General features: G+C 37.8%; 1 protein-coding gene across 3 annotated transcripts in view; it reads right to left on the reverse strand.

Annotated features, from left to right (window-relative positions):
* LOC124787777 (protein pigeon) overlaps window positions 1-16,295 on the reverse strand; it is a 485,699-nt gene that overhangs the window by 107,022 nt on the left and 362,382 nt on the right. For all 3 annotated transcript variants that reach the window (XM_047254670.1, XM_047254671.1, XM_047254672.1), the window contains one exon: window positions 14,818-14,997. In XM_047254670.1, the coding sequence (XP_047110626.1) occupies window positions 14,818-14,997 (180 nt within the window). The remainder of the gene's footprint in view (window positions 1-14,817; window positions 14,998-16,295) is intronic.

Genomic DNA, 16,295 nt, shown 5'->3' on the forward strand with positions numbered 1-16,295 from the left:
CACAACTTACCGCTATTACCGGTAACAGGAGTGTATATGGTAGGCATTACTGGAACCAAAAGTAAAGTTGTGAAACACGAAACTCAGGTCAGCTGCAACATTGGGAATGTCCCAGTTCATCAGACATTTTTAGTAAAGGAAAACATCACTAGAGATATGTTATTGGGACCAGACTGGCTATCAGAATTTAACATTGAATTTTGAGGACAGTTATCTTTATTCTGGACTAGGTGATGATAAATATTGTGTAAAGTTTGTGACTGACCCTTATAATAGTAAACAAATAACGGAGAATCAGCATTTACAATTAACAGTGACAGCGCAATTGTCACCAGAGATTGAAAACTTGAGTCATGCATCACACCGAGCTGACATACAAAATAAAGTAAGTGAATCCTCAATATTAACCAACAACCAAAAACTGGATTTAACTAAAATTCTATTGGAATATGAAATGGTATTTTCTGATAGTCCGGGTAGTATTAGTGACTATGTATGTAAATTTAAGATCAAAGATAATACTCCATTTTTTTGTAGACCCTATCCGATACTGGTAAGCCTGAAAGAAGAGGTTAAGGAAGAAATAAATAAGATGATTGAAAATAAAATAATAGAATGTAGTATGAGTGTTATGAATAACCCTTTAGTAGTGGTAAAAAAGCTTTTGTTAGCCGAAGTCTCAACGAACATTAATTAAACTATACAGCTACAGAGAAAGAACTATTAGCAGTAGTATGGAGTATCCAAAAATTCCAAATGTTAGTACAGTAGAGTCTCGATTACCCGATCTTTGGTTATCTGACCTTCTGTGTTATCCGACCCTTTCACCGCACCAGCCGTGTGCCAGCCGATGACAGGTCAGTGACTAATGTGTTGTTTGTTGATACTCAGTTCATTGTCACCATCTGCTACTCCTCACTCCTCAGTGCTAACTTAGATCTGTAGTGGAATGGACGTGTTGCACATTGTTTATTTTAAAAATTTGTGGTGATGGCTTCAAAATGGAAAAAGGTGGTCTTTCAATGGAAGAAAAATTTAAAGTTTTAAAAAGAATAGACAATGGTGAAACTTCATTAAAAGTGGCGCAAGATTATAACGTCGGGAAAACAACAGTTGGAGACTGGAAAAGGAACCGCAATGAAATTGAGAAGTCGTGTTCTCAGCGAACAACTTCGGCCATTTTGGAAGATCGGAAAACAATGAAAAAATGTGATTATGAAAAACTAAGTGAAGCTTTGTTCCTATGGTTTACTCAACAAAGAGATAAAGGTGTACCCATGTCGGGACCTATTTTGCAGGAAAAAGCCTTATAGTTTCGTAATGAACTAAACGAAGGTGAACCTGATTTCACAGCTAGTGTAGGCTGGCTCAACAGGTGGAAGAAAAGATATGGAATTCGGCAACTGTGGTGAAAAGCTTTCAGCAAATTTTGAAGCTGTTCAATTGTTAAGGAATAAACTTCACAAGGTATTGGACAAGGAAAACGTAACAGGCAACCAAATTTTTAACTGTGACAAGACTGGTCTCAATTACAAAATGTTACCAGAAAAAACATTAGCATCAAAGGCAGCGCCAGGTTACAAACATAGCAAAGAAAGAGTGACAATTCTTGCATGCAGCAATGCCACAGCAAATTTGAAAATGAAACTGTCTATGACAGGTAAGACAAAAAACCGAGAGTATTTAAAAATGTATCTAAAAATGCTTTACCAGTGAAATATTACAACCAAAAAAATGCTTGGATGAGCTCAGACATTTTTAAAAAATGGTTTTTTAATGAGTTTGTGCCACAAACTGAAAAGTTTTTGAATGCCAACAATTTACCTTGCAAAGCACTGTTGCTTCTAGACAATGCCACTTGCCATCCTAATGAAGATGAACTTCAAGATCAAGATATAAAGGCCATGTTTTTGCCTCCACCTGTCACATCCTTATGTCCTTATGTCAGCCTATGGACCAAGGGACCTTTGAGACACTGAAGAAAAACTACTGCAGAAACTTGCTTTTCTCTTTAATTAATGCTATGGACAAGGGAGAAGACATGCTAGAGCAGTTGTGTCGTATTAATTTGAAAGATGTAGCTTATGATGTGGCCCAATCTTGGGAGAGTGTTGCAGCAAATGCAATTGCAAAATCCTGGAAAATTTTGCCACAGGAAAATCAAGAAAATTCTCCAGATGATGAAAATCTACAGCAGCAGACCGAACCAGTAAATAAACCCTGCTTTCACTGTTACGAAAAGTTCTGGGATGTGCTGATGCCACAGAAGATGACATAAATGAATGGATTGTCCAAGATGAAGAATTTGAAGTGACAGATGAAGAAATAGTCAACATGGTAAACGAAAAGGAAGAAGACAAAGAAGCAGATATAGTGGAGGAAAGTGCGCCCAAGATTTCTCACAACGAAGGACACAATGCCTTAGAAACTGCTTTAAAATATGTAGAGCAACTGGAGGAAACATCGTCTACCGAGGTTTTACTTTTTAAGAGACTACGTGATTTAGTGGCAAAAAAAACGGCAAACAGCAGGCAAATAAAAGACAATTACTAACTTCTTCACACAGTAAATATCTATTCAGTCTAATTTGATTTGTATTGTATTAAATATATAAACTCATTTGGCCTACTTTAGTTTAGTTTTTGTGTTTTTTTGTATTATTTTCCATGATATCTTACCTCCCCACTTATCCGACCTTGCCGCGGCCGGTTTAGGTCGGATAATCAAGACTCTACTGTATGGGGATTAGAGATCCATGTATATACAAATCATCAAGCTCTATCTTTTTTTATGAGTAGTCGCTTATTACTTAGTAGATTAATGCAGTGGATGTTGTTCCTACAGGAATATGACATTAAAATACAGTATGTAAAGGGGACTGAAAATACTGTACCTGAGATTACCTGTAGATATGAAAGACTTAAAATGTACAGAAGGACCTGGCGTAAATTTTGCAATTAATTTTATGACAACAGAATATCCGCACAACAGGGTACAAGAAATGGCTCAAAGAATAACCTGCAGTATCCATCATGATTCCTACTTTATAGAAATATATGCTATGTGTAATAGAAAATCTTTTCCTCCTAATCAAGCAGAGAAATGGACAATTATAGGGCAAAATCTATTTTGGAGAGACTGTATAACATCTTGATGGTGGCATTTATGCATCCCGAAGTTGATGGAGGACGAATTTGTGTGGTATGTCCATACAGGGTATGGACACTTCGGAATAAATAAGTGTATAGCCCACAAGTTGGGACATAAGGTAGCATCTTTAATTAGAACTTGTGAAACCTGTCAGAAAGTAAAAGAGAGTAACACTCATGTTAGATACAAAATGTATCCAATCATCCCTGAGACATTACACGATCTTACAGCAGTGGACGTCTACAGACCATTTCCGATAGGAAAAGGAGTGGCATGCATTTTTGTTCTCATAGAGTGTTGATATAAGTATGTTAAGTTGTATCCTATTAAGAAAGCAAATACACCAACAGTGATACACTGTCTGCAACAATACTTTCTCAAGGTGGGCAAACCGAAACGATTCCTCTCCGATAATGGACCACAATTTGTTAGCAACAACTTTAAGGAATTCTTAGGGTGGGAAGATATTCTTCAGGAATCAGTCTCCAACTATAATCCATCTGCTAACCAAGGTGAAAGGGTTATGAAATAAAGTGGGAAACTATGCCGTACATACTGCCAAGAAAAACATATGTCATGGGCAACAAAAGTTAAAGACTTTGAGCTTATTTTAAATGAATTACCACATTTATCAACTGGATTAACTCCTTTGGAAGAAATAGGTAAACCCTTTGTGGGAGAACCCCTAATTAAATATTTTACTTGGCCGGAACAACCTACTGTTGATTACCAACTTAATGAAACAATAGCTTCTAAGAACTTGGTTGAAAGAGCACAACAACAAGTGAGTAAATATAATGAGAAGGCTGTCGAACCTAAGTATAATGCTAATATACCTAGTCTTAGTAAAACAGCATCTCCAGAGCTCTGCCCTGAAGAAAGAAAAACATAAATTTTTTCAACAGTATGAGGGACCTTACCGAGTGCAAACGGTGGTACATCTCAAAGCCTTAGTTTTAATGGATCCTTTAATGGGATCAGAAAAAGGAAAATACAATGTAAATGACATAAGGTTATATATCCCCCAGGGACGTTAACATTCTGTGTAAACAGGCGGAGTGACAACTGTTGGATCCCTAGTTGTTCTCATTGTTTCTTCTGTACTATTTTTTCCTGCACCGAATTCCCTTCAAATCTTAAACTATTCTGTAATCAATTCTTAAATTGCTAAACTATCCTATAATTTTAATACATAGGAAACCAGATATGACTACAAGATTAGGACCAATTTAAGAGAATCACAGATGAACAGTGATCTCTAGACATGAACTGAAATGAATAAAATATTGAGTGAAATGTATATCATCATGGTATTATTCAAACAAAGTGATATATAGACATGATAAACTGAACAGAGTACTATATTTGTGTATGAAATATAGTGTAAAGTGAATGACTAAACAGCTATGTTATTGTATTGTATAATTTTGTGAGATGTAATGTCAAAGGGAGGGTTTTTATCGATTTTGAAAGGGGTGGTTAGTGTAAGTAAAAGCATGAGTAACACTGCACACACATCATACCTTTCAGACAACCCTCACAGACAAGTGTGACTGATTCTTCACCATTTGCTGTCCCACAGGGGTTACTACGATTTTTCTTTAGAGGCTTCAAAGGTGAAGGTGAGAATATCCGTTCTGTAGGAGACGTTTAACATCATACCTCCTATGGCTTCTCACTAAATTACCAGCAAAGTAGGGATCCTGGGGAAGGGGAGGTGGGAAGGGTTTTCCTGCCTTTGTAGCTACCTTCTTTCTCTTCTTCGATCTTAGAAACCAGTTCTACTTTTTCCTTTCTTACTTCTCATCTGAGTACCGGTCTATCTTTCCCTCTTTCCATATGCATATATTTCTATAGCTGAAGTCCTTATTTTCCATGGTTTCCAATAACCTTCAACTTATTTCATGTAAGTAGGCCGAAGAATCAGGATATGTAAACACACATCTACATACACACAAAGATATACTTAAGCACAAAAAGAGGAATTATGAATTAGGAACCTGAAGTGATGCCAGAACTGCCAAGGGATGTAGGGGAATAAAAATATATGTACATCTGATTCGATGTACATATTACATTGTTGATATGTGACTGTTCTGCATCGTTATTTTTCAAATAAATATTTACATGTGCCGTGCTCGTCCTTTGACAAAAGGCATAGTATCTACTGGGAGTTGGTAACTACAGGTAGACATAGCATCTACTATGTGTGGACATCATATCTGTTTATATGGTAAAAGTGAGGAGTGAAAGAGGACTCTAGGGTATTAGATGAAGTATTAGAAAGTGGAATAGAAATGTAAAGTGGATTTGTAATTTCACCAGAGAATAAGGGTCAATGAACCAGGAGGCCTACTCAAAAGGATACGGAGGGTGCGCTTGACATTTATTGGATAAGAAAAAGGGTGGATAAACAGACCTATGAAAGGCTGACCTATACTGAGCGGACAGGGGCACCAAGAAGGGGATTGACGTGTACCACAGGAGGATAGGAATAAGAAAGGGGTGTACCTACCAAAACAGAAGGAGAAATGATACTCCTAGGATCAACACATGTAAGATGTAGGTACTGTTCCTAAAGGTAAAAAGGACATATCATGACAGAAGTCACACGTTTAAAGGGATGAATCTGGGAAGTTTGAATTCTATGCAGCACTAGCATTTTTACATTTTAGATTTATAAGTGTCAGAAGAAGGGACCACTTTATTCTACTCAGAGTTCCTCCAGATTACAATAAGTAATGAGCAGTATAGTATTCATGAGTTATGTGCACCTGTAATTTAGGACTGGGAGAGGAATAAAAAACAGAGGTTTGGTACCCACAAATTTTTTGGAGATTGAAAAGAGCTAATTCCTACATGGATTGAAAGGGTCATGTATTATAATTGTGGTAAAATATGCACGGTTATTAGTAGAAAGAGAACAGTGTTAAAAGATAAAGAGAGGCTGCCGATTTCTGTGTGTGCTGGATGGACGTGTATTGGGAGAATACTGCAATAGTGACGGTCGATTGGCATGGACAAGTGTTTGCAGCATGCGCCATAGAAGCTGTATGTCCAGTACAAGGAGCAAGCATGCTCTATTCTTTTATGGTGTAATGATTGTACTGTTGTGAACAAATGAATTATGTATTGAACTAAAGACATTTATATTGGATTTTCTGGCGTTGGACTTGCGAGAAGCAAGAACTGGTTTTGTAGAGGTTATTAAACCACACATATTGTAATTGTATCTGTTAGTATCTAATGGTCCTAGATGGGGTTGATTCGCAAGAGGTGAACACTTGTGTGAAACTTTTGTAGTTGTTTTATTGTGGAGACAAAAATATAACAGAGTTGAACAAAAGTATCCTGAGAGTACAGAACCATTTCAAGACTAGAAAAGAAGTCTATTTTGAAATTTCCTTAACCAGCTATAATCTTGTGAGAAGAAGAGTTTGTGAAGATCGACGCAGCCGTCTGACCTGAGAAGAAGATCGGCTGCACACAATACGTGTGTCAACTGCGAGACATGTGTGAGTCTTGCACCCCTGTGCCACACTGTCTCCTGTCGTCCGAAAACCATTAGAAACTATGTGGTTATGTTTTTACTGCTCGTAGATGTTCAACAGAAAACTATTGTAGCAGTATGTGGAGGTTCACTGGCAAACTATTAATGAGGCTTATCAAAAGTTAAACAATAGTGCACTGGCCATATAAATGTGTAAATGGGGGGTTGTTAAAAGTGAAAGTAAAAGACACTGAAACGCAAGTGATATTCTATAGACCAGTTAATTGTTTCAAAATCACTTCAAATCAATTAAGGGCTAATGTCCAACTTATCTTTTCTATATGGAAATTTGTTTAATACTTGTGGGGACTAGTGTCCGACATCGATATTTAAATTTTCTTTAACTTCTTACAGTGACTATCGTCTGTTTATCTTCATTATATTCGAATCATTTTGACATTTTAAGGAGCTAGTTCCCAATCTTTATTGATTATATTTCCTGTCTTGGGTTTCCATGTAGGGAAAGACTAATGGTTACAACTTGTCTTAGGTAATTTTACTGTTACCATCTGCGTCAATCAAGTAAATTAACTGCCAGGGGCTTTGAGCATTAACTGCCAGCATTTTAAAAAGCTTCAGTGACAAGAGTTGCTTACTACTTGTTGAAGCTGTATATTGCTCAAGTACCAATGTATGCATTTTTATTCTATGAATGTATTTAAATATTAAAATTAGTTCATCATTCAACCGCTTACCACACCAGGACTCCTTTATCCTAGTTATCACGCTCCAAAAAAGGCACAAGTTTGCATATCTTGAAATTATCAGTAAATACATCTGACAGCAATAAGAATATTTCTGAAGAAGAAAATCACACCAGTGATGACAGTATTCATCCGACATTTAAGTCAGAAGACACTTCAGACACTTATACCTCACATGGCAACATGCAACCAGCACAAGTGGTTTGGTCAAAAGACAAAAAAACTGTGGAACTTTGAACCTTACCCACAAACTAGAAGACCATCCAGTTCAAATGTTATAAAAAATGATTCCTGGTCCAACAAGATATTTTGTACCTGGAGTAAGTGATATAAAATCCTCTTTTCAATCTCTTATGGAAAAAGCTACTCATATTGCTGCAGTTATTACAGCATACAAACATAATACTAACAACTGTGCCCACGAGATATGACCTGGCACTAACTAACGAGGGAAACTAGTGAGCTGGGCCAACTCTAGCAGGATTTGGTCCAGTAACAAAAATCTGCAACAAGTAATTAATACACAAACGAAAGTTCACTCAAACAGCAATACAATTAAAGACAAACAAAAGTTAACAGTGTTTCATCAGAACATAAGAGGCCTATACTGCAAGCTGGATCAGTTCACAGCAAATATAGAAGACACAAAAGGTATAAACAGTGCCCACATTCTGTGTCTAACAGAACACCACATCACTGCTGGTATTGAAGTGGTCCCTATTCCCAACTATTTCAGGAACTATATGGACAAAGGAGGAGTAGCTGTATATGTAAAAAACAATGTCTTGTTCACGGCAATAGATGTACAAAGATTCTGCTTTGAGCTACATTTTGAAGTATGTGCTATAGAGGGACCAGGCACTATCTCCAGATTAACAGTTGTGGCAGTTTACAGGGCACCATCTGGAAATTTTAAAGTGTTTGTTAAACAGTTAGATACTCTTTTGTTGTACTTAAGTAGAAAAAATAGGGGTATGGTAGTTGTTGGGGATTTTAACATAGATTTCTTGGTTAATTCTCCCTGCAAGGTGGAGTTTGAAAATCTCATGGGCACATACAACCTTGTTCCCGTGGTTAGCTCGCCCACCAGAACCACAACCTCTTCCAGTACTCTCATTGATAACGTTTTTGTTGATCAGAGTGAAGTCAACCATATTAATATTGAAATGGTTATAAATGGTCTGTCTGACCATGACGGACAACGAGTTACTTTCAACAGCTTGGGAATTCCTCTGAGTGACACCTCACTTAGATGGAAAACAGTAAGGAAAATAAGTGAGGAAGCTATTCAAACGTTCAGATCATGTCTTCAGCATACTGACTAGACACCTGTTTATCTAGCAGAAACTGCTAATTCAAAATACAATTTATTCACAAATGAGATAGCAGGTACCTTTGAAAGTGTATTTCCAAAAAAGTCATACAGAGTCCAACCTGCTAGGTCTGCAAAAAAACCATGGCTCACTAAGGGCATCATAGCTTCCTGTCAGAGAAAAAGATAACTCTACATAGCATCAAAGACTCAGCTAAAACATTATAAACTCTACTGTAAAATTCTTGCCAAAGTAATTAAAAACTCTGAAAGTATGTGTATAGCATCTGAAATTACTAATTCTGAAAATAAAATTAAAACAATCTGGAATGTGATAAAGAGAGAAACAGGGACTGTAAACTACATCAAAGACAAAAATATTGTTTTAACTGTTGACAACTCAGAGATAACTAATAGTGAGGAAATTGCTGAAATCTTTAACCAACATTTTTTAACTGTCCCAACACAGATAGGTTGCCATGGTTCTGTAGGTAAAGCTGCCTGTATAATGAAAAATAATTTTCCAGAACCTTTCAGTCAAATAAGTGTGCTTCCCATTACTGCCAATGAAATCAAAAAAATCATACAGTGTTTGAAAAATAAACATTCTGCTGGTATTGACGATATTTCAAGCAAGCTGTTGAAGGCTTGCTGTAGTGAAGTGGCCGAAGTTTTGTCTCACATCTGCAACACATCCATGCAACAAGGAGTGTTTCCAGACAGAATGAAATACTCTGTTGTCAGGCCCCTGTACAAAGCAGGGGATGCTACAAATGTGTCAAACTATCGCCCTATCTCTCTATTAACAACATTTTCAAAAGTCCTAGAAAAACCTCTGTATAACAGGATTGTGGCACATCTTGGTGACCTGAACATCATTAACAGTCAGCAGTTTGGTTTTCAAAAGGGAGTTTCAATAGATAACGCAATTTTCTCATTCACAAATGATGTCCTAGAGTCTATAAACAGCAAGAGGCTGCCAATTGGTGTCTTATGCAACCTATCAAAGGCGTTCGACTGTGTAGATCACCAGATACTCTTCAAGAAGGCCTGTCATTATGGAATTACAGGACCTGTAGGGAACTGGTTAAAATCGTACCTCGAAAATAGGAAGCAGAAGATTATTCTAGATGTTTCAGATAGTGTATCACAATATATAGTGGACTCTGAGTGGGGAATTGTGCAGCATGGAGTGCCACAGGGATCAGTGCTTGGGCCCTTGCTGTTCCTCATATATGTTAATGACCTGCCTTTATCCATCAATAAGCAGTGTAAATTTACAATGTTCGCTGATGATACGAGCATTGTGGTGGATAATGTGTCAACTACTGACTTAGAATCCGAGGTCAATGGTATCCTTAAAGAAGTTCTGGATTGGTTTAGTATTAACTCCCTTTCAATAAATCTGAAAAAAAAAAAAAAATTTTATCCAGTTCCAGACAACCCACAAAAACCCAAAAGAAATAGTTATCACACAGAATGATCAGATGATAAAGCAAGCGTACTTATAAAAATTCCTAGGCATATACGTGGACAGTAGGCTGAACTGGGAACATCATGTTCTACAAACACCAAAATGGCTGACGTCGCAACATTTGCTTCACAAATTTTGTCACGCTTCAATGACATTACCATCTCAAAGTCAGCTTACTTTGGCTATTTTCATTCAGTCATGTGTTATGGCATCATCTTCTGGGGCAATACACCTGCCGCAAAGAAAATCCTCACAGCACGAAAAAGAGCAATAAGAATCATTTGTGGTGTACCCCCACGAACCTCATGTCGGAATCTTTTTAAACGACTTGAAATACTGACAGCAACATCTCAGTACATATATTCACTGATGTGCTTCATAATAAATAACCCCACTCTGTATGAAACGAATTACCTACATTATGAACATAACACCAGAAGAAAAGAGGATTTCCACTGAGAGTTAAAGAACTTGACACTTATTCAGAAAGGGGTAAAGTACGCTGGAACGAAAATTTTCAATTCCCTACCCAACAGCATCAAAAGTATAAGGAGTAGTACATCAGTATTTAAATGTAGCTTGAAAAATTATTTACTTTATTCACTAGAGGAATTCTTTCAGAGAAATAAGTAATACCCAGATTGGAAAGATGTTTTTAAATTTTTTGACACTGTTAACTGTTAAACTAATGTAATAATGCCCTAATGTAAAAATTACTGTTTTTCTCATTTCCATTTTTGGGTCACTTTTAAACCCAAAGTGGGAAGTTTTGATTACTGTTCAAGGTTAAAATAAATGCAATAATGCCCTAAATATGAAACTGCTATCTTCACATTTATGTTGACTAGTTTTTAAGCTAATAAGTATGACTTTTGTGCACTGTTATTAATACTATAACACTGTCTTTATTCTATGTATTTTATTATGTATATTGACACGTTCCACATCTGAGTGACTTGCTCACATGTACAGATCTATGGAACAAGTATATAAATAAATAAATAAATAAAAATGATGTTCAGGGTAATGTGGTGGAAAATACTAATATTGAGTGTCAAAAGATTTATGGTGACATCTAGGGCAAATTAGATCAAATTACACTTGAAGCCCACACTGGTTTGTTGTTACTGTCTGGTGTGTATAAATTGTATAGTGAATCAACAAACAGTCTATGGAAACCAGAAGCAGGTAGAGCCATTTTTCCTGCTGTAATGTCATAAAAACAATTCTGTTGCAACTTGCATGTGAAACACTTCTATCACAAATCTGATCAAAGAGCAAATGACAAGCTACCACCTATAAGAGTTCTGTTGGAAAAGTGAGTGGAAATACTGTTGAAACTGTATAATCCTGGAGCAAATATAGCCACAAACGAGGAAACATAACCTAAATTTAAAATTATAGTAGCTTTTAATACTTTATCAGTATGATGCTCTAAATGTAATTAGGATCATTACGACCCAAAAGGGCATATACTGATAAGCCAAAACATTACGACCACCACCCACTCCAGCATTGGATGCTGCCTGGTGGCATTGTGGGCACATGACATGGTAACAAAAGTACATAAGCAGAGCACACGCGAATGGTGGATCACTCTATGGGCTGCAACTGAGGAAATCCTTGGCAATACGCAATTTTTACAAAGGGAAGATTATTATTACAGAGAAAACAGCAAAGCTGGTCAAATATACACATGCTTCTGTCATGAGCATCTACGGAAAGAGGTAAGAGGACACTGAGACTGACACTAGGTGCTAAATGGTTGGATGTCCATGGCTCTTCACAGAACATGGGGTTAAGAGGAGTGTCTGCTCTGTAAAGTAGGACAGATGATGATTTGTGGCATCTCTGCTGAAAGAGTGCAATACTGGAGCACGCACAACTGTTTCGGAGCACACTGTTCACCATACATTGTAGAACATGGAGCTCCACAGTGGACCATCTCTACATAAGGCATTGTCAATTATGATTGCAATGGGCAAGGAGCCTTTGGGATCCAACTGTCGATCAATGAAAACATGTTAGCTCTTTGGGTGAGTCACATTTTTCCTACATTAGGTTACTGGTCACCTCCATTAGCACCACCATTGAGGTGAATGCTAGCTCAAAACATGCAGCACATCATGGATGCAAGCTGGTGGGAGAAGTATTATACTATGGGAAACATTCTCCTATGCTTGCATGGGACCTGTCATAGTAATCGAAGATACACTGACAGCTGCAAGCCACCAGCATCTCTTCATGTTTGATAGGGAAACATTCCATGTGGGAAAAATATATCTAAAAACACAGATGATGTGACTTACCGAACGAAAGTGCTGGCAGGTCGATAGACACACAAACAAACACAAACATACACATGAAATTCAAGCTTTCGCAACAAACTGTTGCCTCATCAGGAAAGAGGGAGGGAGAGGGAAAGACGAAAGGATGTGGGTTTTAAGGGAGAGGGTAAGGAGTCATTCCAATCCCGGGAGTGGAAAGACTTACCTCAGGGGAAAAGAAGGGGTATACACTCGCACACACACACATATCCATCCGCACATACACAGAGACAAGCCTTGGTGCACGGCCAGCACATCTTGGCACAGTGTTACACCGTCTGGGTTATCTGGATACTTTCCACTAACACCAACCTGTCAGAACTCCGGAGATGGGAACTTGCCCTTCAGTATATCCTCTCTTCTCGTTATCCGCCAGGCCTCAACCACCGCTAATTTCAAGTTGCCGCCGCTCATACTTCACCTGTCTTTCAACAACATCTTTGCCTCTTTACTTCCACCTCGACTGACATCTCTGCCCAAACTCTTTGCCTTTACAAATGTCTGCTAGTGTCTGTGTATGTGCGGATGGATATGTGTGTGTGTGTGTGTGTGTGTGTGTGTGTGTGTGTGTGTGTGTGTGTGTGTGGCGCGCGAGTGTATACCTGTCCTTTTTTCCCCCTAAGGTAAGTCTTTCCGCTCCCGGGATTGGAATGACTCCTTACTCTCTCCCTTAAAACCCACATCCTTTCGTCTTTCTCTCTCCTTCCCTCTATCCTGACGAAGCAACTGTTGGTTGCGAAAGCTAGAATTTTGTGTCTATGTTTGTGTTGGTTTGTGTGTCTATTGACCTGCCAGCTCTTTTGTTTGGTAAGTCTCATCATCTTTGTTTTTTTATATATATATATATATATATATGAAAACAAAGATTCTGTAACTTACCAAACGAAAGCATTGGTATGTTGTACGTTGATAGAAACAATAACAAACACAAACACACACACAAATTTCGAGCTTTCGCAACACAAGGTCGCTTCATCAGGAAAGAGGGAAGGAGAGGGAAAGACGAAAGGATGTGGGTTTTAAGGGAGAGGGTAAGGAGTCATTCCAATCCTGCGAGTGGAAAGACTTACCTTGGGGGGAAAAGGAACAGGTATACATTCGCACACACACACATATCCATCTGCACATATACAGACACAAGCAGACACACATGAAAAAAAAAAAAAAAAAACAAAGATGCTGTGACTTACCAAACGAGAAAGTGCTGGTAGATAGACACAATAAAAAACACAAACACACACACACAAATTTCAAGCTTTCACAACTCAAAGAGGGAAGGAGAGGGAAAGGGAAAGACGAAAGGATGTGGGTTTTAAGGGAGAGAGTAAGGGGTCATTCCAGTCCCGGGAGCGGAAAGACTTACCTTAGGGGGAAACAAGGACAGGTATACAACCGCGTGCGCACACGCACACGCACACGCACACACACACACACACACACACACACACACACACACACACATCCATCCGCTTGACAAAGTTCTACTCCATACAAGATTATTTTTTTATATATATATAGAGTAGAACTTTGTCAAGCAGATATCTTTTGGGTTTGTGTTTGAAGTTAATAAGTTAATTTTACCATATATTAAATTCTTGGGAAGATGGGCAAAGATTTTTTATGACTGAATACCAGAATCATTTTGGTGCTATTATTTTAAAGATGTTACTGATTGTTGGCAACAAACCACATAAATGAGTAGCTACAAAATTTAAACTGTTTGTTGATGTGTAGCATTTATCCATAATCCTTCCTATCTTTCTCCTCCCTTTCTAGCAGGCACAGATCCATGGTTCAGTTCTAGGAAGGGGAAAGGAGGTCACAGTTTATTAACTTCTCCCCTCCCCCTTTCACCTCTGAGAAGGGTTACTGTTATACACCACATGCACTGACACAATTAAGTGTTAAAATCTTAAATGCAGTCACTATATCTCTGATCTTAACCTTGTGAGTTTAATTTCTTTCCACTAGAGAAGACAGCCGAATGCAAGACTTTTTGACTGTCATCCAGCCAAACTGTGTTGGTAAACATAATTTGCTGCAGAATATGTATAACAGAAAAATGTGGGCTGTAGTGGTCTTACATGGTAGTGTGCAGACCTGTTTATAGTTTTCACGCATCACAGAATAAACAAAAAGGTAAGCCTGGATAGTGTGATGTGACAAAGCCAATTCTTTAATTAGAGAGCTTGTTAATGGTATCTATGATCATAAAATACTACAGGAATTAAAAGGATGTTATAAATGGAAGACAGAATGTATGGTAATATCTATGAATTTAAATTAAAGCAAATACTTACAACAGAAATTACGTGTTCCTGTTTACTCGCTGTGCAGCTTTCTACTTCACAGAAGGGCAGCATGTCAGCAAAACCACCTTTTCTATTGCCTGCTATTGCAGCCATATCTGCAATTGCACCTGAGCCAACCAAGCTAGCACCAGGAGATAGTGGTGTACTGGAACGTGATAATGCTTCCGGCTGCAATACATCATAACAAAGATAAATACAGTTTCAGAGCTGCCTTTTAAACGAGAGTGTCATTCACACTGTAAGATGTTAATACACAGGTTTGCTTGAATTCAAACATATCTTCAAAAATGTGCATCCCCAATGAGACCTTTATAAAAAGGGGAAAAGCAGGCATAATCTTTATGTGCAAAAAACAATCACACAATAATTCAACAACATGAGTTATTGGCTCTTTGGAGATGCAATGAAAGCAAATAACAGTAACAATGCATGAATGTGATAGTTGGAATGTGGTGATATCTGTTATTTATTGTTAAGCATTGGTTATTTCATAGAGTGTATGCGGGAGCACTCATTTGAAATGTGTATTCTTGGAATTGTAACAATAAGCCTCTGTGCAGTACATAATCTTCCGCATAGTGTTGCCTCTAGAGTTGAATGAGTATCACTGTGCTGCTAACAAATCAACAAAATATGGAGATGTAGTGTGATTTTGCAGTACATAACAAAATCAAATTCACTAAAATAGAAACTGGAGCTTTGATTGAGATTGTTTAGCTAAGATTCAATATCAAGGATGGACATAAACTTATAATGAGGTCATTCTGCAGACCAACAGACTCACAATCCCAGATGCAAGCAAAAAATTCAGAGAAACCTTCACTTCACTAATGTCTATGTTCCCCAATCATATCATCATTATTTGAATTTGGGTAATAAGAGTTTTGTAAATGGTGGACAAAACAAGACATCCTGCAGAAAAACACTAAATGCTTTACCTGCAAACCATAAATAGTTTAGAAGCTCACTCATGATGGAAATAAATTATATCCAATGGCAACATTAGACCTGGCTGGCATCTGCAAACATAAGGCCATTGTAGCAACAACGATTATGAAGTACAAAGGGTAACTAAAACAAGTAGGAGGAATTATGTGTTCAGTAAACTACATAAAGAGGCAGTAGTGTCATATCTCAAGTAGGAACTTTGAACGTTTAGAAATTACATAGTATACGATGTCTGTTAGAACAGTATCCAACTTTTGGCTGGGGGCGGGGGAACCTGGCTTACCTGGAGCATTGGACTGCTAATCACCCTGAAAGTAGTTCCCTTGGGACTCCACACATTTCTCCCAGTGGTGCCACTATTGCTGGAAGAATGCCAAAAAAGCCTCTTTTGGAATGGAGTTTAGGTCAGCTATTATTGGTGTCATAATGTCTTCTTTTGTCTGAAATCGCATTCATTTAATGGCGTCTTAAGTTTGGGAAATAGCCAGAAGTTGCAGCAGCCAAATCAGGAGTGTAAG

This window comes from Schistocerca piceifrons, chromosome 3, assembly GCF_021461385.2.
Source record: "Schistocerca piceifrons isolate TAMUIC-IGC-003096 chromosome 3, iqSchPice1.1, whole genome shotgun sequence".
Lineage (NCBI taxonomy): Eukaryota > Metazoa > Arthropoda > Insecta > Orthoptera > Acrididae > Schistocerca > Schistocerca piceifrons.